The sequence below is a fragment of the Sciurus vulgaris genome (assembly GCF_902686455.1).
Source record: "Sciurus vulgaris genome assembly, chromosome: 2".
Lineage (NCBI taxonomy): Eukaryota > Metazoa > Chordata > Mammalia > Rodentia > Sciuridae > Sciurus > Sciurus vulgaris.
This window is the reverse complement of record NC_136462.1, coordinates 48163756-48184558: the sequence shown is the minus strand read 5'-3', so window position 1 is coordinate 48184558 and position 20803 is coordinate 48163756. Positions and strand designations below refer to the sequence as shown.

Here is a 20803-nt window from a genome sequence, read left to right as displayed (position 1 = left end):
GCAATGACAATGTATAAACTTCAAAACTATTTCCTTTTCAGCTGTTATGGAGGACTTGGGAGATCTTGTCTTGGTAAGAAACACATTTTCATAATAACTTTTTAAACCTCCAAGTAGGAAGTAGACTTCTGTTTGAACACATTATAAGCAAAAGAAGTCAGTCACAAAAGACTACATATTGTATACCATTTATGTGACATGTTCAGAATAAGCATACCTATAGAAACAGATTACTGGTTGCTTAAAGTAGAGATTAATGGGATAATAGGAAATGTGATAGCAAAACGTCACACAGCTTTTTTCTAAAGTGACAAAAATATCCCAAAATTGACTGTAATGATGGTTGCCACATGTGAATAGACTAAAATTCACTGAATTGTATACTTTGAGTCTTCTATACCAACATAAATCTAGTTAAATATCAAATGTTTTACCCTATCTCTAGTTTTTTAATAATATATCATTTTCCTGGCATGTTCTTTTAGTAGCCGCTTGTCTCCTTCTATACCTGTCTGACACAGTGTCACCTCAGCAAGCCATAGACAGCCTGAGAGATGTAAGGGGATCTGGGGCAATACAGACCATAAAGGTGAGGCACTTGACTCTTCCTGTTTGACTGCAGTTAGGGGTGGCCTGTTACAAGGACAGTATAACAAATAACCAAAGGACACTGGATGAAAATCCAAAGCGTGCTATTGGTCAAATACACCTGTTTGTTATTTTTTAATAACAATATTTAAATGTAACCCAGATATCTACAAAAGCTCAGTATTTTAAACAAAATAATGAAAATTTTAAACTTTCAACTTTACTCTTTCAGGATCTACTATTGTAGTTTTGTTCCCCATTCAGTTCTAGGAATGGATCATCTCACTTGGAATGAGATGGTTACTATAAATTTGGTATATTCTTGTGTAGATTTTTGCTCAAGAGCTAAAGATCCTACTATATCAAAATATTGAACAAAGATTTATAGTATTAAAAATGTAAAGCAGTATTAATTATCTTTAACTGTGGATATCTGAAGTGACCTCTTCCATGCTTACCTTACCCTTAACACTTCAAAACACTTGCAGTAGCAATGCTAAATAAGTGTGTTATATATTAAACATGATACCAAAAAGATTCTACAGATTTCACTTTATTTGTAGAACTATAATGCTAATTTGCCTTCTTTTTCCAAGCATCCTGTCTCAGCTGTAGGACTAGATCATCAAAGAAGTGGGTGCTAAAGAATCCTGGCCATTAACGCAGCTCCCTGGGCTTGAAAGTCTTTGCCAGGGCTGGGCTTGGTTTAATCCAGTATCATACATGGTGAATCACTAATTACTGAGAAATTCACCAAGCAACCTGATTCTCAAGGATTAAATAAGGTCATTCACAAAACAATTCATACAAGGTTTGCTTCACAGAATATTCTGAAGAGAATTCCCCTTATGTTAAAAATCAAATGTTTCAAATTCAGGAAGTTCAAGTCTCTTTGAAACAAAATACATAGTCTGATCTATGAATGAATATGCCCGTTTTCCATATTTAATATTGGAAAAAAATGAAGCCCACGTTAGTATGGACTGTCGATTCATCACCTGGGCATTCTTTAACCATCTCTGTGGCAATGTAAGGTGGCAGTGCATGGTTTCAGTGTCTCAGAATGATGACAGTGACTTGGAAGACTGAAGAAAGTTCAACCCAGCCAAGGCAACTTAGTGAGACCCTGCCTCAAAATAAAAAATAGAAAGGGCTGGGGATGTAGCTCAGTGGTAGTGCACCCCTCAGTCCCCCGTAGTGCACATATAAAAGGAACAATATGAAATGATTGACAGAGTGAACATATTCTTTGGGAAGCTACTTAAACTTCAAATAAATTTTAAAAGGCTTTTATTTTGCTTACCTGTTCAGATTAGTAATTTTGGTTTTAAAAATATTCTCCGGGATGGGGAGATAGCTCAGCTGATAGAGTGCTTGCCTTGCAAGCACAAGGCCCTGAGTTCAATCCCCAGTACCGCAAAAAAAAAAAAAAAAAAAAAAAAAAATTCTCCAAGGGGCTGGAGTTGTGTCTCAGTGATAGAGCACTTGCCTGGCATGTGTGAAGCCCTGGGTTCGATCCTTATTTCATAGAGAAAAAGCATTAGCAAATATAATGCCCTTATTTATTGCTTTTAATCTCATTTAGCCCTGCCAATATAGGGAGAAAGGATTCTACAAACTCATAAAACATTCATACAAATTTCATGCTACTTTTGGATTTTGAAATTTTTAAAGCAATAGCTTTTCATACTGTATGCATTTTTATCTGAAGATAAACTTCCCCAAGTTACAGATGTTTCCTTACCCAAAAAGATGTAGAATTGTTCTTAGCAGTTGTTTTTGTGATTCCTCATTCTTGCTAGTATTGTGTATACTTTGGTAACTAGTTTTCTACAATGTATTTCAGTGTATCTTTGCTTTTTGCAGCAATATAATTATCTTCATGACTTCCGGGATAAACTAGCTGCATATCTATCATCAAGAGATTCACTATCAAGATCTGTGTCAAGATAAAGAGTTTCAAATAGCATATATGCAACCATGTCTGAAATTTGAGTACTCTAGCATAATTTGTGTTGAAACCAAACTACTTGCGTTATCAACTTCAATGTAAATGTATATATGCAGATATCCCTAAAGCTTTTATTGACAAAATTCATTGTGTCTCTTTCACTCATAACATACGACAGAAAATTCGGTATACGGTTTTCCTTTTAGAAATGCACTGGCTGCTCTTGTATACTTTATCTCTTCTAGGTGGGTAATCATACAAATTTTATTATTTACATGTTTGCCTCATTTTACTACTGGTAACTATGAGTTGGCATATGACATTTTAATTATGACGTTTTTGTATGAATATCCACGCTGAACTTTCAAGTAACTTTCATCCTCTATTCCTCCTGAAATTCTTCCATTGTTTTTTCTACTACATAGACTTATAGAATAAAAGATCTGTGAGTCTTCTAGTCACCTCCCACCCTGCACTGGATTAATTCCAACAGGTGTTTATCCAACATCTGCTGGAACTTTTTCAGAGAGGAGGAATTCATTGGTTCAGACAACTGCTCCATTTTTACAGCATTCATTTTTCTACCCTAAACACTACACAGAATGAACTTTAATCCTTTCACTCTTACAAAGTATTTGGTTACAGATTAATAATCTCTAATTTTCCTATTCCTTCACCTCACCCCGTACTACTGAAACATTTTGTCTTGAAGTTCAACTTTGAGCTATTCAAAACAATTATTTGGGTTTTAAACAAGGATTGTCTGGGTCAAAGCCACCAGATATTGGTGGTTGCAGTACCACATCCATATGTAGGTCCATGGCTTTCTTGGCAACTGGTGATCACAAAGGTGAATCAATGATCATTGGCTACTACCAACTCACAGGCACTTCCACAAAAGAGAGTCTCATCGCAGCAAAATTTAAATAATCATAAGATGCGGAAAATTCTTCCTTTGTCTCACACTCTTCTTGCTGATGAACTACTTGAATTTCATTAAGAAAAACTCCAAAACAATTACTAGTACTGTTTGGGGACTTCAGACAAGAGCACAGAATGTTCTATAACACAAAATCAATATTTTAATACTTTGATATATGCACACTGCTTCTAGAACTTAAGATTTTATCAGAATACTAAGGAAGATGGGAGTATCAGCTACCCTGCCAGTATTTAATGTTTAACCTAGGGATTTCTTATCTCAGATAATAAATGCCAAAAATTATGGCTAAAGCAGTTTTTATTTATTTGTTTGCTTAAGAGTACAGGCTGCAACCATAGATTGGCTTCATGATTTTTCCATATAACCAAGTACAATTTAAAATCACAATACCTGTGAAACTTTAGTCACTATATGTAACTGACATTTACAAATCTAACATTACCAATCTCCCCATATAAATACAGAGCTTACTCATGAATACCAGGGAAAATATTGACATGGATTAATCAAATCCTTTAATAATCAATTGAATTTTCAAAGTGCATGCATCTCAATTTCCATAACTGCATATTAAGCCTTCTATATTCAAAATGCTTGATTAAACTATTTCAAAGCCAAGTATACAAGAAAACATCTAATTATTCCACAACAAAGAAACATGGCATGAAATAAAATCTGAAATAAAATTGTCCAGATAAGCTTAATAACATGTAATTCCAGTATTCTAGGAGAAGTATTTTCTCTGCCTGAACTGTGTCCCCCCAAACAATGGGGTGGGAGAGGTGGACACAACAGATTCAATCATTATCCATAAATTACACAAAGAAATATTTGAGACTGTTTTTATTAAATGTACAAAAGCAAAATAACCAGCTCTAAGGAGTAAGGTAGGGCTACTTAAGAGTATTTTCTTTGGACAGTGATACAGCACCACCAAGCTTAAGATTTTAACAAATCATGAGCAGAGATAGCTAATCACATTTTATGTTTCTCTTAGTAGTTTTAGGGTTTATATAATAATCCATTTAAGAAACTTCTCCAGAATACATAAACATGATAACCAAAGAAATTTTAATATTTAGAAAAAGCATTGTACAATATAATCAACATGAGAGATGCAATTCATTCCTTTACAAGTCAAGATGTCTTCCATCTTTTTTACAATGTGCACTAAGAAAATTAATGCAGAACAAAACCCTCACTCCAACCCTACTAATTGATATCCTTACGTGGTTAATACTGTTTTCCAGAACAAGAAGTTTTTTATTTCTTTTAGACACTTATCTTTAGAACTCTGAATGTTAGTCAAAGTAAAATTGCTGTAAGAAATATAGTCAATATATCTAGAAATAGAACCACGTTTTTTTTTCTATTGGCATCACTCTGAGGTATTAGTTCAGAGCCATCTCCTAAGTTATATTACTAGTACCACAGACTTTGATGGGTTTGAGCAGAACTTAAAATTATGAGACTATCAATAAATAGTTTTCAGAAAGGATGAACATGAGTACTTCTATGAACAATGCTAGACAAGGTACCAATATTTTTCTTTCCTCTCCAAAATGAGGGAAATTGTTTTAAAACATTTGTCATCAAATTTCTGACTTACAATTATACAACCGATTAATAAAAGATACTTGTGGAGGTTAAATGATATAATTGGATGTATACCTTTTAATATAAATCATTATTTGAATGGGCTTGATATATCATAGTGTTGTGATATATTCACACCTTTAACAAAAGCTCACCCATGCAGGGTAGAAAAGATACGCAGATGTCATTAGTTACTCCATGGCAATGATATCCCATGAACACTACTCATAAATATATAATTAGAGAAATGTTATAAAAGAGAAGTATTTGCCACATAGTTTTATTTCCTTTCTATGCAAGTATTAGACATACCTTCAAAGTATGTGGATTTAGGAAACAGAGAAGAGCTCTGTAAGCTATTAGCATAAATGGTCCTCAAGTTGAAAAACACAAAACAAACTTTCAAACAGGATCATGCAGCAAACAACCCTGTACTTTGTTGCCTGAGAAGAGATCATTATCACAAATGTTTTACTAGTACTTAAATATAATTTAAGAGAGATTTGTCTGATCATTTCCGATTAGTTTCCCTTCCCATTAAAAATAACTCAAACTTCTCATTAGCAGTCTGTCTATGGCCTGGGGCAAAACTCTCCTTTACCCTGAAATGAGGAGTGAGGGGGATCAGTTAAGCATTGTGAAAACCATCAAATGTCATTAATAGCATTTAGATACAGGTATTCAATAGTTCTACCCCTACATCTACTCAGTACTAAAGTGACCTATTACCATAATATAGTATTACTCAACAGAATAACTGCTAACCAGACTACATTTATAACCCTTTCAGGAGAATCTGTAGTGTCCATAGCAACAAAGAGGTGTTGGTAATAGCTATAAATGTAGTTATACTAGATGCAATAAAATAGTGCAAATGGGGAAAATGCTTTTTGAGAGCTACAAAGCTCAAAAAGATAAAATGAAGCATATAATATCAAAAGTAATTGTAACAAGGAAAAAATTAAGAGTAAGCATTTTATGTAAACTGGAAAGATTATAAATCCAGGCTAACTATGCCTCAGCTGAAACTATAGAAACAACAGAAATAAGGCTAGGGCCCTCCCAAACAGAGAAGAGAACAAATCCAATTCAGAGCAAGGAAATGAGCCAATAAAATACTGTCAGACATAAGTATTTTTTCTGCTTTTATAAAACACTGAAAAAGCAAAAGTGGAAAGATATTATTAGAGCATCCAGGTATTCAATCTTCTAATCACTAACTTACCTAGGCACTAACAATCTACCAGTAAAATGGATGAACCTCACTGTGGAGATCTTTGAGGAATCAGATGAGGACTATATTGCATTTTCACAGCATGAAAATATGGCTTCCAAACAAGAAGCTTTGCATTAATCCTGGAGAAGATTTATAGATCATTACAAGGATGTGTGCTAAAACTTACAAAACAAAGTAGTATTTGCTAAGAAAGCACGGGTTCATGAAAACACTGACAGGAATACTAAAATTACAGTTCCAGGAAATCTATCTGTATTGTAGACTTGGTCAGGTCTCCCATAATCAAAAGTACTATGGGAGGGAAAAAAAAAAAAGGAAAACGAAGTGTGGAGGCTGATACAATCAAATGGATTAGAAACTAATGGCTGCATGAAATTTTCTGTGCCTAGCAAGTGCTCAATAAATAATTTACTGCACAAAAAAAAGTCCCTTTAGGTGTTCTCCAGATTATAAATTAAAAGATCATTAATGCTTTCCTTGTTATGAAATGGTTTGACTCTCCTCACCCTTCTGGTTCTACATTCTCTTCTTCACTGTACTCACCCCAATAACCCAATCCCAAAATGTTGTTACTTTCTCAAAAGTGAAGAAGCATTATTTCCAAGCATTTTTCCACTTGTAGAGAATAAATAGCAACTAATACAAGAAGTTCTTAGAATCAAACTTCCACACAATTCCATAAACTCCCTTGGTCATTCTGGGAATTTCTATATATTGGTTATCTTCCTTTGATCCTTTGCTGAAGAAACTTCTGAACCATTTACATTAGTTTCCACTGCTTCAACTTTCTCATCCCAAATAAATCACAAGAATGCTTATAAACGCACAGTAGCCATAATTTACCTTCTTCATGAACAAAGAAGCAAAAACTCAAATTTACATGTCATTTTACCTTAAAATGAGCCATTTCAAAAAGGAAAACAAAACTTAAAACATTTTAAGTGCTATAATAATTTTTTTTAATTGGCAAGAGAAAGGATGATGCTACACCATCAATAGTTAGGAATCTCTTCAAATGACAACAGAAGATAACATGGCTTTGGCTTGGCCATTTAAAAATCTTCCTTGTTAGATCTGGGAATGGTATTTTTAGAAAAACTACAATGTAATATTCTTTTGTTTCTAAATGATAATCATATGTCTCTATTATGGATCTAGCAAGTATGAGGAATAGCTATTTGTAATCTTTAAAACAATGCACTGAAAATGAGTCTTAATTTCAGAGTTTTATTATATTGCACTAAAGGAACAGCAGGATGGTTATACAATTTTCTCTCTCATTCAGTTTTGAAAATCTATAAGTACTTGCAAATTCTTAAGAATACCTTTACCACCAGATTAAAACAGAGCATAATATAACCAATTTCTTAATAAGTAATGTCTTACAAATAAAAACACATTTAAAATAGCTTTAAATGCATTCTTCACAAGTAATTCAGTATATTTTTTATATCACATTCACTTATGCTTAAGAATTAAAGCAAGTCTATTACTCTGATGGAGATATGGGAAATCTTTCATTCATGCAATATACAGGGATAATATTCAAGTTGAAGGGGAAAAAAATCCCACTCTTCTTATTTTTGTAAATGTATCCATATATAATCATCTACATGATAAATGAGGAAACCTATAAAGTTTCCCACAAGTCAGATACATATTTTCAATTCATCAGAAGCACCTGATATCTATAGCTAATTTATAATTAGATGGCATTTCAATAAAACCAAAATGGGCCCTATAAGCTCCTATAAACAAAAGCTTCCAATGGACTAAGGACAGTCAGTAATTAATGCAATCATTTGGAGGATTATGGCTGTTCCTTAAGGAGTGCAAGTTCAAACCTGTCAACACCAAAGGTAATCATTTTATATTAATTTATACATAATTCCATTTAAATTCTTTATCCAAGTATAACATATGAAAACAGTCTTTCCACAAGCAAAAAATGTGGAAACATTTAAAAAATAAGGAGTCATTTTTTAAAGTAACTGATCAGATTCCATAGGCTACTCTTGGAAACAGGATCTTGCTGGACAGAATCCTCATTTGGTGGCTGTTGCATGCACTTAACTGCACCAATTCTTCTGTGTGTTGTTCTAAGAGCTCACCAAAACATAGATCATGCTGAAAAGAAGAGAGAAGCTATTAATTCAAACATTCCTAATTATAAAAACTAAGAGCACAAAAAATTTGAGCATGCTTTATATAGCAAACTAGTATGTGGTACCATACCACTACAGAAAATGAAAAGACTAAAGACAAGTTCAGTGTGATTTTAATTTACATTTATGGACTTCTGCCTAACACGACTTGGCTCAGTGCATGTGCTATAGTTGTCCCCCATTTCCTTTCCAATTTTAGCATGTAGAACAGCACAGCTGAAAGCTTAATAGGGATCCAAGCTTAGAGAAGCAATCTAAAACATACTTTGGAGTTGAATCTAATAATAGGAGTGAGCATCTCTAGAGAGTTCACTTCGTGCATTATCTCACTTAACCCTCCAAGCAGTCCTAGAAGGCAGGTACTGTTACTATTCCTATTTTATAAAAGGGAATTGCCAATTGAGGAACATTTCCACTAGAGCCTATTGCTTACAGCCTTTCTTTAGTAGGAAAGGCTCCAAAGTAGAAACAGGGTTTAAAAAGGAACAAACCAGCAAAATAAAGGGCAGTAATAAGCGTTTGATTTAGGCCTACAAAGTCCAAGAGCAATTCTACATAAAGAGTGAGGTGGGAAAGGCACAGAGGCATGGTTTAGAAAACACATTTATATCTCTAAATGGAAATATAAAGCAAGGAGTCGAGAAAACTTGATAAATGAGTTTTAAAACAGTGCTGCCATATCCTGGTGAACATTTTCCCACAATTGCACATCCCCAGCTTTATTATTCAATCATTCATTTCTTCTTTCAACAAATACATTTTAAATACCTACTATATGCCAACAGTTTCCAGACATTGTTACAGAAACTTAAAAAGTGAAAATTAACAGGAAATTAGAACATATGGAAAGTCACTGTTCAGAACCAATCGCTATCTTTGTTTCATATATAAGTAACATCTATAGATGTACTAAAGGATATTCACTTTCTCAATTATAACCTCTGAAACAACTTTTTCCTAAATTTCAATCTAACACTTTATTCATTCTTCCCTATAATGAAAACCTAAGTGATATAAAGAAAAACATGAAAAAAAAAAAAAACCTGTAGGATAATACTTCACAAACTTTTAAGTAAAAAAAGAAGGAATGGAAACTAATTATTTCAACAATTTCATCTTACGTATTTTTTTAAGATACTTTGAAAATCAGTGGAAAAGCCCTCACCAGTATAGTTATACAGTTTAAAGAAAAATTCTAATTCCACACTTAACAATGTCCTTTTCTAATTTAATATGCAGTCATTTGACTGTTCTTACAGTACCCCTGAAATAGTGGTTCTCAACCAATGCACTTCTGCCCCATGGAGGCATGTGGCAATGTCCAGAGACATTTTTGGTTTTCACAACTGGAAATGACTATCAGTGGTCTCTAGCAGGTAAAGATCAGGGTGCTGCTAAATATACTACACCTACATGGCAGCTTCCCACATAAACAATGATCCAGCCCAGAATATCAATAGTACCAAAGATAAGACTCCCCAACCTAGAGGAACAAGGAGATGAGTCCATCTCAGTATAAAAGTATAAAAATCTGTTCCTACAACTGTGGTGTAGAACTGTTTATTTTGCTGGTCCTATTCAGATCAAACAAACCAGAAAATAAAGGGCAGAGCACACTGTTTAAGAGTGGTAAGGCAAGAAATTAAACAGTATGTCTGGAAAGATCCTGAAACCAGGTAAAAACACTTAATTTTGCAAAGTTGCACAGTCCTATCTTCTCAATACCATCACTTTGCCATGGAGAACGAGAAATGTTCTTTACCAGCTGAACATATCTGCAAATTTAGGAAGAAGTACCTCTGCTTGCCAATTTGCTGTTTTGACACATACCCGTGTATCTCTCTTTGAACGTGTGGAAATTTGCTGGTGTGCCCTGTGCTATTACCAGTTAGACACTAAGTTATTCTTCAAGTGGATTTTAAGGTGTTAAAACCATAATACCTACACACTTCTTAGGCAGCAAAGTAAAACTATTTTCATTTTCATATTTAAACTTACCCATACAGGTAGTAAAAAAATGCTAGAAGGTAAAAAGCTAACTTGCACCATCCTTCTTTCTGACAGTATGCTAGAATATCTGCATTCATGATGGTTGTAGGGTCATAGAGTCCCGGTCCACTCATCACTGGTCTGCTCATGTACCTGCAATAAACAGTCTATTAGCCACTCAGAAGGGCAGCAAACCTTCAGGGCAGGAAGGAGGGTTTTTCTACTCAAACATTTTGATACAATGAGAGGAGGTCTGAGAGGCAAGCTTTTACTCATAAGAGCTTTTACTTATAGAAGCAATTCTTCCTTTTATCATTTTAATTTTAAAACTAGAGCCCCTAAATGAGCAGAACGGAATAGTTAAGCAAATCATGTGGTATCTGCATTTTCAGAAAGCCAAGATAAATAGAAATAACTATAAAAAGGAAGTCAGGTTTTTCTCTTTTAACTTTTTATCTTGCTACAGTTTTAGACTTATGAAAAGGGTACAAGAATCCTTTGCCCAAACAGTCTAAACAATTCCATTTACCTCACCTGCTTTATCCTTCTCTTTCTCATTTTACTTCTAACCATGAGTGACTTTTTCTTTGAACCATTTCAGAATCAGGTGCACACATGATATCACCTTACTCCTAATACACTTGTTATATACTTCCTAAAATTGAAAGCAATGAGATTTCTGGCCTGCCTATTTAAAGCAAAAAACAATAATTCCATATAGGGTAGATATGAGTATTTGAAGTTATAAAATATGGTTATCTTCTAAAACTATATAAATGTTTATAAAGTCAAAGTAAATGTGGAGAAAGAAGAAACGTGCTGTACATTTTTAGTTATATAAAATTTAAAGCAGACACAACTAATCTAAGTAGATAGAAGTCAATGGTCTTGGTAGGTGTGGGGTTTACTATTTGGCACAAGGGAGTCTCCTGGAGGCTGAAACTGCTGTGTGTCTTGACCTGTGTGGTGTTTCACAGGTGAAGAACACAGAAAAATTCATTAAGTTGTATACCACGGACTTATGCACATTACTATACATAAATCACGCTTCATCTATTTAAAAAATCCCTTTAAAAGGTAGTGACAGGGCTGGGGAGATAGCTCAGTTGGTAGAGTGCTTGCCTTGCGTGCACAAGGCCCTGGGTTCGATCCCCAATACTGCAAAAAAAAAAAAAAAAAAAAAAAAAAGGATAATGACATAAGCTCTGTAAGATGTATTGACAGTTATTTGGTAATCCATTTGATAGTTTTAAAAATAAATACTAATTTTCAACTGTCATTTAGGTGAACAGGATACCACAGCATAATTAAACTGCAATTAGGAAAAATATTAAAAGTATATCTAGGGGCTGGGGTTTTGGCTTCTTGCCTAAATGTGTGAGGCACTGGGTTCAATTCTTAGCACCACATATAAATAAATGAATAAAATAAAGGTCTACCAACATCTAAAAAAATTTTTTTTAAAGTATATCTAAATATTACCTCCAAATATGATATGCCAAGAGGGGCATATTGAGACCCAGTGTAAGCCACTCTGCTGCACAAAGAAACATGACACAGAAGAAAGCATGGATGAGGTACTCTGGAAGTACAAGCTGGAAGAAAAACACAGGCCCGTTATGAAAATGCCTTGGCAGTCAGTCAACTGCTAATCTGAAAACCAGGTGGAAACCAAATTTCCATAACAAAAAAGCACTGTTTTCTTAGAATCAAAAATGAAAGATGCTATTGAGCTTTATTTCCACATTTAGCTTTTTATCAAAAGCAGAATTACAAGAAAATTAACCAGAGGATATATAGCTTGCACTAAAAGAAAAAGATATGACTTAAAATTTAAAACTCAGATTCTTATTAAATCATACAAAGTTAACATTAGGATTGTTCAGTTACTTGCTAGTCAGCTGGAATACTTTTTATTTCTACCACTCAAAAAATGATAAAAATACAAAAATGAGGTATTTGATCACATGCAACATGATTTTTTAAAAATCCGAAAAACAAAACTCCCCTTTAGAAGTTTATACATTAGTGTTTTTAAGGCTTTAACAAAAACCAGGAATGCTACATATACAATATCTAGCAAATCACATCACATTATCACAAAAATAATTTTTCAATGGAAAGCCAACCAGCCAATAATCTCAGCACAGTCAGAGGGGAAGGAACACTAATATGCACAAATGCAAACAATGTGCTTTCTGCAATGTAGGAGGGAAAAGACTGAATTTTTAACCATGAAATTAGAATCTTCCAGGTTCCTGAATTCTCATCCTTACATTGCCTTTCAGTTCCTTTACTCCTGCTTGCCAGCAAAATGCTACAGGGCAGAAGACAAGGAAAAGTTCAGAACTCAAAGAGTATAAACCTTTTGAAAGTAAGTAGTATTAAGTGAGAAAAATTAATTCAAGTAAAATGCTTTTTATAAAATGACCAAGACTTACTGCTTTATTTTAAATTATCTTTCGCATCCTAAAGATTTCAGACTAATGATTTTGTTAAATAAAAAGAATGAAACCTTTCACTGCAAGTTTCAGCCAAAACAACACCTCCCACAAGTCACAGCTATGAAGCCAGTTTCACAAATGTTTATTTCATACCAAGTTAAAATCATATAAATTCTCCACATAATCAGATCTTTCCTGAAGGGAAACCGTGGCTAAGAAAAATAATACAATTACACTACATATTGAAGTCCATTTTCTAACACTCCCAAATTGCTTTTTCCAATTGAAAGTTAGAGTGAACTTTTTTTTGGTGCTGCTGGAGATAGAACACAGTGCCTCATGCACGCTGTGCAAGTGTTCTGCCACCATGCTATCCCCAGTCCTGGAGTGCACTTTTTAGTGAATACGATCGTAAATAAAATCCTGGTAAAAATCAACTAATCTATGCCACTAACCAGATATTTTCTTCAAATTTAAGCAATATAATAAAGAAAAAAGGTAAATTCTGCATATAAACTCATAAATAAACGAACCTTTAAACCAACGTCTGTTTAAGATCAAAGTTCTCTAAACAAGTGTCCACTGGACATCTTTGAAATTGAACTATAACCAGAACAGACCAAGAAAAATACACATTAGGAACCCATTAAAGTTGCTTCTATAATACTAACTTAAATTACAGGATAAATATAACAAAGTCTATTTCAGTCCTCTAAAATCAACTGATACCTAACAATACAAATTATCTTGCAAGGTCTCACCCTACACTTGCAGACCGAGGTATGAGGAGAGAATGACTTTGAAATCAGCATGACCCCTGCTGCACTTAAAACAATTTTATTAAGAGTGTTAAAAAAATGTAACTGTGACTCTATCAGCCAAACATGAAATAACAAAGAAATTTCACTCCCTCCCTTCTCCTCAAAAAAGTTCAGAAACATATTTTTCACATTTTCCATAAAAACTACTTCTTCAATGATAAAATTTCACAAGTACCACAAACATTTTTTTACTTAGGAACCAAAGTGTTCACAAAAAACTAGTATCCAGTTAAAAATACCTCATGCAAATATGGCTGAAATGACAGAACTTAAAACATGCAAAAACATAATACTCCTGTTATAAAGTTCACATTTAAAAAAATAATATTTGTCTTCCCCCATACTTTGGCAGAACTGTCAAAACAAACTTAAATAGGGAAAACTGTCAGATGCACTGCTGTTCAGCCAATTATCGGCACCCTATCCAAAATGCAACTTGTGCTGCTTTAATACCGTCCCCTTCAGACCTCCTGCACAACCATGATGTCCCCAAGTACATCTTTTCTCAGTGAGAATTTCTTTCCATTAAGAAAAGCCAGAAATCACACATTGTATGTGAAAATGAAATGAATCACTCTTAAAAGTTACACTTAGGAAAACACAAGAACTTCAGCTTCAAAAAGTCAGGCTGCCTGGGTTCAAATTCTGGTCTCTACCTTAGCTGTGTAACCTTCAGCAACAAGCTTCAACCTTTCACAAAGCAGCTCAGTTAAGGGTCCTAATCATGAAAATAACAATATACCTACCTATTAAGATTGTCACGAAAACTGAATGAGAAAAGAAATCCAGAGAATGTGCTTATGAGCACAGACCCTGGCACCCAGCAAAGTGCCCAGTGGATTTCAGCTATTTAATAATTTCAGCTATTTAATCATCATTTGGTTATTTCAAGTAATGCAAAGTAAAAAGTCACACAATGCTATTAAGCAAAAGGAGAAATTTCAGTTTCTTAATTTCTTGGTAGCAATAAGTTTCAACTACTAAGGTAAAATGTTTTAGAATACAGAGTACTTTCCAATCAGGCGAGTCATCATCTCATGTTTTGTTTCCTAAGAGCAGAGAAACAGCTAGTAAGTTAAAACTTTTAACTGTACTTACATCAAAATCTTACTACAACAATGCCCTAAGAACAAACTAGAAATCTATTCCATCATTCACATTTGCCTGCAAAACAATGATAAAGTAGTAAACTGAGTTTATAGGTGCTTTTCCAGATAAGACCTTCTACTACACAAGAGTATTATTAGAGTTTGACACAACTACAGTGTACATAAACTCTCTCCTTCAATAAGTTATTTTTAAAGATGAAATAGTTTTCTATTACTTGATATACCAACTGTTTTCTTAAAAACAACTTTTCAGTTTCTGACCAATCAGGCAAAATCAAACGCAGAGATTAAAGAAGACTCCTCCTAAATGAAGCAAAATATATGTATACAAAAGCCCTTAACCATAACTGCCACATTATTACTAAATCCATCACAGCTCAGAACTTAAGGTAAGAAATTTAGAGTGGATAGAATACACCAGAAATAACTACATAAACATTTAGGATATGAATTGTTATCTACAAAATTCAGACATCTAGAATCCAAAGGACAGCATTACTACAAGATTCCAGAACAGAGCTATCCACCACCTAAAAGTCTCTAAATAAACATCAGTTGAAAGACTGAACTAAGTCATTCAAAAACATACACAACCACAGATAAAACTAGATATGGCCAGTGAAATCTATACTACAGTTTCCATTGGGACACTACCTCATAAGTCACAAACCATGAATAAACTCACAATCTATTAAGTCATTTTATGTTAACCAACTTCCAACTACAGTCCAAATAATTTAATATAGACGTGCCTATGGCCGTAACATAAAAAAATGCATAAGCATTTAACAGCTTTCCCTACTTGACTGGGCCAGCAAGCAAACATTTGCATAAAACATAAAATTTCATGAAATCATAAACCTCAACAGGCATATGAACAAGCACACTGAACAGAACAGTACAAATACAAATGCCCTAACCCTCCCCATGAAATGAATGCAGCATTAAAACATTAAACTAAAAAGCAGTACACACCTTTAGTGCAATTTTGACTCTTTTAATCTTTTTGACCTTTTCAACTGTCTTTGGCCGACAATGTAAAAAGCAGATTGGAAGAATGTTAGTATGACAGCTGACAAGATCACCAGTAGATTAATAATCGTCAGAATAGTCAAGCATGACAGGAAAAGAATATTTTTCAAATTCTGCCTACTTCAAAACATACAAATATATCATGCTACTGAGAATATTGGCCATTTTCAAAATAAACCAAGTTAAAAACAAGTGCATTTTTAAATCTAAAGATAAATCCTATACTGTAACTTACAGGATTCAGGGTATTACACTGGTCTATAGGATTCTTGTAATCAGTCTTCAGCTCATCAAATGCTATAATCTAAAATAAAATTTAAAAAGTTAGAACCATTCACTTCAATAAAAGGCAGCAACAAACCTGCCCCATCATCAAATAATTATTGAATAAAGCAAAAGTGCATTTATAGGTACCAAATTTACAGTAACTTCAACATATGCTAAAAAATAGGAGTATCAGAATCGGATTTAAAGAACTGGTAACACTTGACTATTAAAATGATCTGATAAGTAGCTGGGCATCGTGATATATGCCTGCTACTCAGGAAGCAGAGCAGGAGGATCTCAAGTTCAAGGCCAACCTCTTCAACTTAGCAAGACCCTATCTAAAAATTCTTTTCAAAAACAAATTTTTTTAAAGAACTGGGATGTAGCTCAGTGGTAGAGCACCCTGGATTCAATATCCACTAACACATGCATGCATGCACACACATAAAGATAATAATATTAATATAATGACTTGATTGGCACTGTGATGTCTTTAATTTTGAATTTCTTCAAGGTCTCTGTTCAAGTTTTTTTTTTTTTTTTTTTTTTTTTTTAATTTGAAATGGGCTTTCCCTCACCTACACAACTATTAATCCAAACTCCTCTTTATCCCAAAAACCCCTCTTTCTGTATGTACCCCTCTGCAGGTTTTCCTCACTTGCTTGGGTAGAAATAATTGCATCATTGTCTACAACTCCATGTTTATAAGGTTATCAATATGGCATTTCTCACACTGAAGAACGGGGTCTATATATAAGTTTGTTCATTCCACTGGACAGAAAGAAGGACCATTTTTAATTATCTGTGCACAACCCCCCAGCCCCCACCATCACAGTGCTTAGAGGGACCTTTGAGTTGGACTCAAACACTCCAGTGTATTCCCATTTGTGCCCAAACACAAATTTCTAAGAATATTTTTGTCTATACTCTGGAATAAAATGGCTTTAACCTTAAGGGTTACTAAAACACAACTTCAAAGTCAAAATGTACCAATAAAGGTTTTATACCACTCTGTGGCCTTAATTCAGGTGTCAAAGAAGCCAAAGTAGCAGGTGTATGAGGGAACTATTTTAGTTGCTGCCACTAGTCACCCACAGGACACAGAACCTAACCTACCTTCCCCCTGGTGGTTTAGGAATAATATCTGTAGATGTAAGATAGTGTTACTCAACATTATCAGTATGAATAGAGTTACATATTTCTAGCTTTTAATATGCTTATTTCTTAGTTTTGTAAAAAAGATTTTTTAATCTCTAGAATTTTATAAAATTCATCAACCTGCTGTAATAAAAACTCCAACCAAATAAGAAAGAAAAAAATTAAACATTAAAATATAATCTCTAAGAGAGCAAAGGCTCTCTACTACAAAATCCCATGGCCTAAAATATAAAATAATGCCTATATTTTAGAAGCCTATTTTATAGTGCATGTATTTAAGTGTTCAATAAATTCATTCATTAATTGTATACATATTTAAGTGTTCAATAAATTTGTTCATTTGTTGAATGGAAGGTGGATAAAAAAGTGAAGAAAAAAAATAGGCTAATTATAGGAAAAGGTACAGAACTCACCAAAGGGATTTTCTTTTTTTTTTTTTTTTTTTTCCCAGTACTGGGAACTGCCACTGAGGTATACACCCTGCTCTTTATATTTTGAGACAGGGTTTCACTAAGCTGTTAAGGGCCTTGATAAGCTGCTGAGGCTGGCCTTGAACTTGGAATCTTCCTGCCTCAATCTCTTGAGTTCCTGGGATTACAGGTACATGCCACTGAGCTCTGTGGAATTTTCCTTTGCTAATGACTTCTAATAGATGAAAGTTGAAAGTATAAATGTGTAATTAGAAGAAAACCATTTCTGATTAGTTATAGTCAGCTACATGTTATTAGCTGTGATACATCCCCAGTGCACTAATAAAAGTTTTACTAAGAAAAGTTCAAAATGAGGGCTATCATCGCAATAAATGTAATTACTTGCTTATAACAAGATCCAACTTAATGGCAAATGAATACAAAACTTATCTTTAAAACTAATATATTTGATTGGATATTTTCTTCAGGTGACTTCAGGGATCTTTTGAGTAAGTTTTTTTTTTTTGGAGTAAGTTCTGAATGGATTTCTATTTGAGTGCTATATGCTAACAGTTTTCAAAACTCCTGAAAATATTCTAAAAATATTTTAAACCTTTTGCAGCTGTGTAAATGAACAAAAACATTCAAAAAATTTTCCTCAGACATGTAAAAGCAATAAAACAGATAAATCTTTAAAGATGCCAAAGCACACAATTCAAGGTATCTTCAAATTTGATAAATGCTCTGAGAAGTGACTTCTACATTTTTGGCTTTTGAACCATCACTCACAGAGCTGATATTTAAACTATCATAGAAAATAAGGTTATATGGGAAATAGAAAAAATTTAAATATTTATTTTAAACTGTTTTCAAAAGGATGAAGTAATTCTCTGAACTAAGAAATTCCTAAACATAAAAGAGTTCTCCAGTACTAATCTGTGATACAAATTTTTAAAAATTCTATAATAGAACTTAAAATCCGACTTTATCCAGACACACATTCCTTCCAAAGAGCAGGTCAGGTTTTTCATATGTCAAATACAACCTGGTTTAAAAATGTAAAAACATGGAAAAAGCTATCCACAGCTCTCTCCTATGACTCTCTGTCATCTTAGGTAAAAAAAACACCAAGCAGAAAGTGACTTAAAGCCACATGTATAGAGGGAAGGGAACCACACATCTTAGCTTCATTAGAGGCTAAGGCAGGGCTAGTTGGCATCTCACATTATATTTTTCTTTGTTTTGGTTTTTGATCCTTAAGACTGAACCCACAGGTGCTTTACCACTGAAGCTACATCCCCAGTCCTTTCTATTTATATTTATATATATATATATATATATAAATATATATATTTATATATATATATATATATATAAATATATATATATGTATGTATATATATATTTATATATATATATATAAATATATATATATATATGTATGTATGTATATATATGTTTTTCTTTTTTTAGGTGGACACAATACCTTTATTTTTTAATTTTCATGTGGTGCTGAGGATCAAACCCAGGGCCTGACGAGTGCTAGGCCAGCGCTCTACCACTAAGCCACAACCCCAGCCCCCTTTTCTATTTTTTGAGACAGGGTCTTATTAAGTTGCTGAGGCTGGTTTCTACCTTGAGACCCTTCTGCCTTAGCCTCCCAGAAGAGGCTCTTTAAGCTTTTGGTTCTGAATGATAAGATTTGAGGTAGCAGTTACTTCTGACACTCTGTGAACAGCCTATGCATGTGTTACACATGCAGGCGATTCTAAATGAACATAAACATATTGTTTAGCAAAAGTGATGGATGTAATAGCCCTCCGCTTTTGAGGTTTTTCTTGCATGATACTGCAGCCATTAAATCATTTTTTCACAAGATGTAGCATTGGTCATCATGAAACCTGACATCAGAGTGAACATGCTCAATCATTCAAATTAATACGAATATTCCAGAAGGTACGAGAACATGGGGGAAGACAAAAGCAAACATGAGACAAATTTTTATGAATGCTGACTTCCAGAAAGTTCTCAATGTTTCTAATTTTGTGCTAGAAAAACAGAAATCCTTTTTAAAAGTCTTTTGCAGAACTATGCCACAGTGAACTTAAGACTTGGTCCTTATAGGGCCCAGTAAGGATGTGCTACTATACCACAACATGATGCAAGTAACAGAAATAAAACTGTTCTTGAGAAGCTTAAGATTTCTGAGCGTTTTCAAAATCTAATTAAAATTCCCTCTAGTAAATCAAGCTACCCTGAAACAGGGGTGGTTTGGAAGACTGTTTCTCCAGAAACGCTCGCGGACAAAGTATGATTTAGTGGGAAAGCTCGGAGATGCAGTTAACAAAGCAATCGATCCAACCTGCATCAAAGTTCACCAGGAAATTGGATTCCGAAAAATGATGATTCTGCTTGAAAGGCACCCACCAAGTGCTGAAAAGTAGAGTTGGAAATTCATCTAAAAATAGGTTATAACTCTCATTTTGGCCATGCTCCTGCAGAAATCCTAGAAAGGCGATCTACACACGAATAAAAATTCAGAAAACTTCACGGTAAGTACATATCACCGCTCTGTGCGCACCCGACATCCTCCCGGGATGCGGGGAGCGGGCCGGCCGAGGGGTCGTGCGAGTCCAGCGCTGTCCCGCAGGGCCCGTTGGCACCGCGGTCGCCCCACCCAGCGTGCGAGGAGTAGCGGGGCGCGGCCTGCGCCCCTACACGGCAGGCACATCCACCCGCGACAGCACGCCGGGGCTCTCCTGAACCCGCAGCCCTCGCCCGGGAGAGAGCGCGCGCAAAGCCCGCACCCGCGGGCCTCGCCGCCCAGCCCCATCCCCGGTGCGCCGACCTCCAGAAGCCGGCACTGCCCGGACCGCGGGTCCGGGGCGACAGGAAGCTGCGCCACCGCCTCGTCTTCTTTCCCCCGACCCCAGCTACTCACGTGCCAGATGGCGAAGAAGATGAGCGCGGCGGTAAGCAGCAGCGCCAGCATGTAGCAGAAGGCCGCGAACGTGAACGCCATGGCCGGCAACGAGGAGCTGGCAGCCGCGCCGGTGCCAGCGGAGAAAGGCGGCGCAGGGCCCTCTGGGTAAA

General features: G+C 34.9%; 2 protein-coding genes across 3 annotated transcripts in view; one reads left to right on the top strand and one right to left on the bottom strand.

Moving 5' to 3' along the window:
* Positions 1 to 5236, top strand: part of CDKN3 (cyclin dependent kinase inhibitor 3) — a 15179-nt gene extending 9943 nt beyond the window's left edge. For both annotated transcript variants that reach the window (XM_079121487.1, XM_079121486.1), the window contains 3 exons: positions 42 to 73; positions 486 to 589; positions 2455 to 5236. In XM_079121487.1, the coding sequence (XP_078977613.1) occupies positions 42 to 73; positions 486 to 589; positions 2455 to 2541 (223 nt within the window). In that variant the 3' untranslated portion in view covers positions 2542 to 5236. The remainder of the gene's footprint in view (positions 1 to 41; positions 74 to 485; positions 590 to 2454) is intronic.
* On the bottom strand, positions 4535 to 20803 carry CNIH1 (cornichon family member 1). The gene is made up of 5 exons (XM_079121632.1): positions 20652 to 20803; positions 16111 to 16179; positions 11952 to 12064; positions 10479 to 10622; positions 4535 to 8442 (listed from the first exon to the last, which is right to left on the bottom strand). The coding sequence occupies exons 1-5, from the start codon at positions 20730 to 20732 to the stop codon at positions 8415 to 8417; spliced, it is 435 nt and encodes a 144-aa protein (XP_078977758.1). The 5' UTR covers positions 20733 to 20803; the 3' UTR covers positions 4535 to 8414.

What these genes read in the sequence shown, in the direction of transcription:
- CNIH1 (XM_079121632.1), bottom strand. Translation starts at nt 20,732, where the DNA reads ATGGCGTTCACGTTCGCGGCCTTCTGCTACATGCTGGCGCTGCTGCTT. An exon ending in TCTTCTTCGCCATCTGGCAC is followed by an intron (nt 16,180 to 20,651) that starts GTGAGTAGCTGG and finishes ATTTTATTTTAG; the next exon opens with ATTATAGCATTTGATGAGCT. An exon ending in TTGGCATATCATATTTGGAG is followed by an intron (nt 10,623 to 11,951) that starts GTAATATTTAGA and finishes TGTTTATTGCAG; the next exon opens with GTACATGAGCAGACCAGTGA.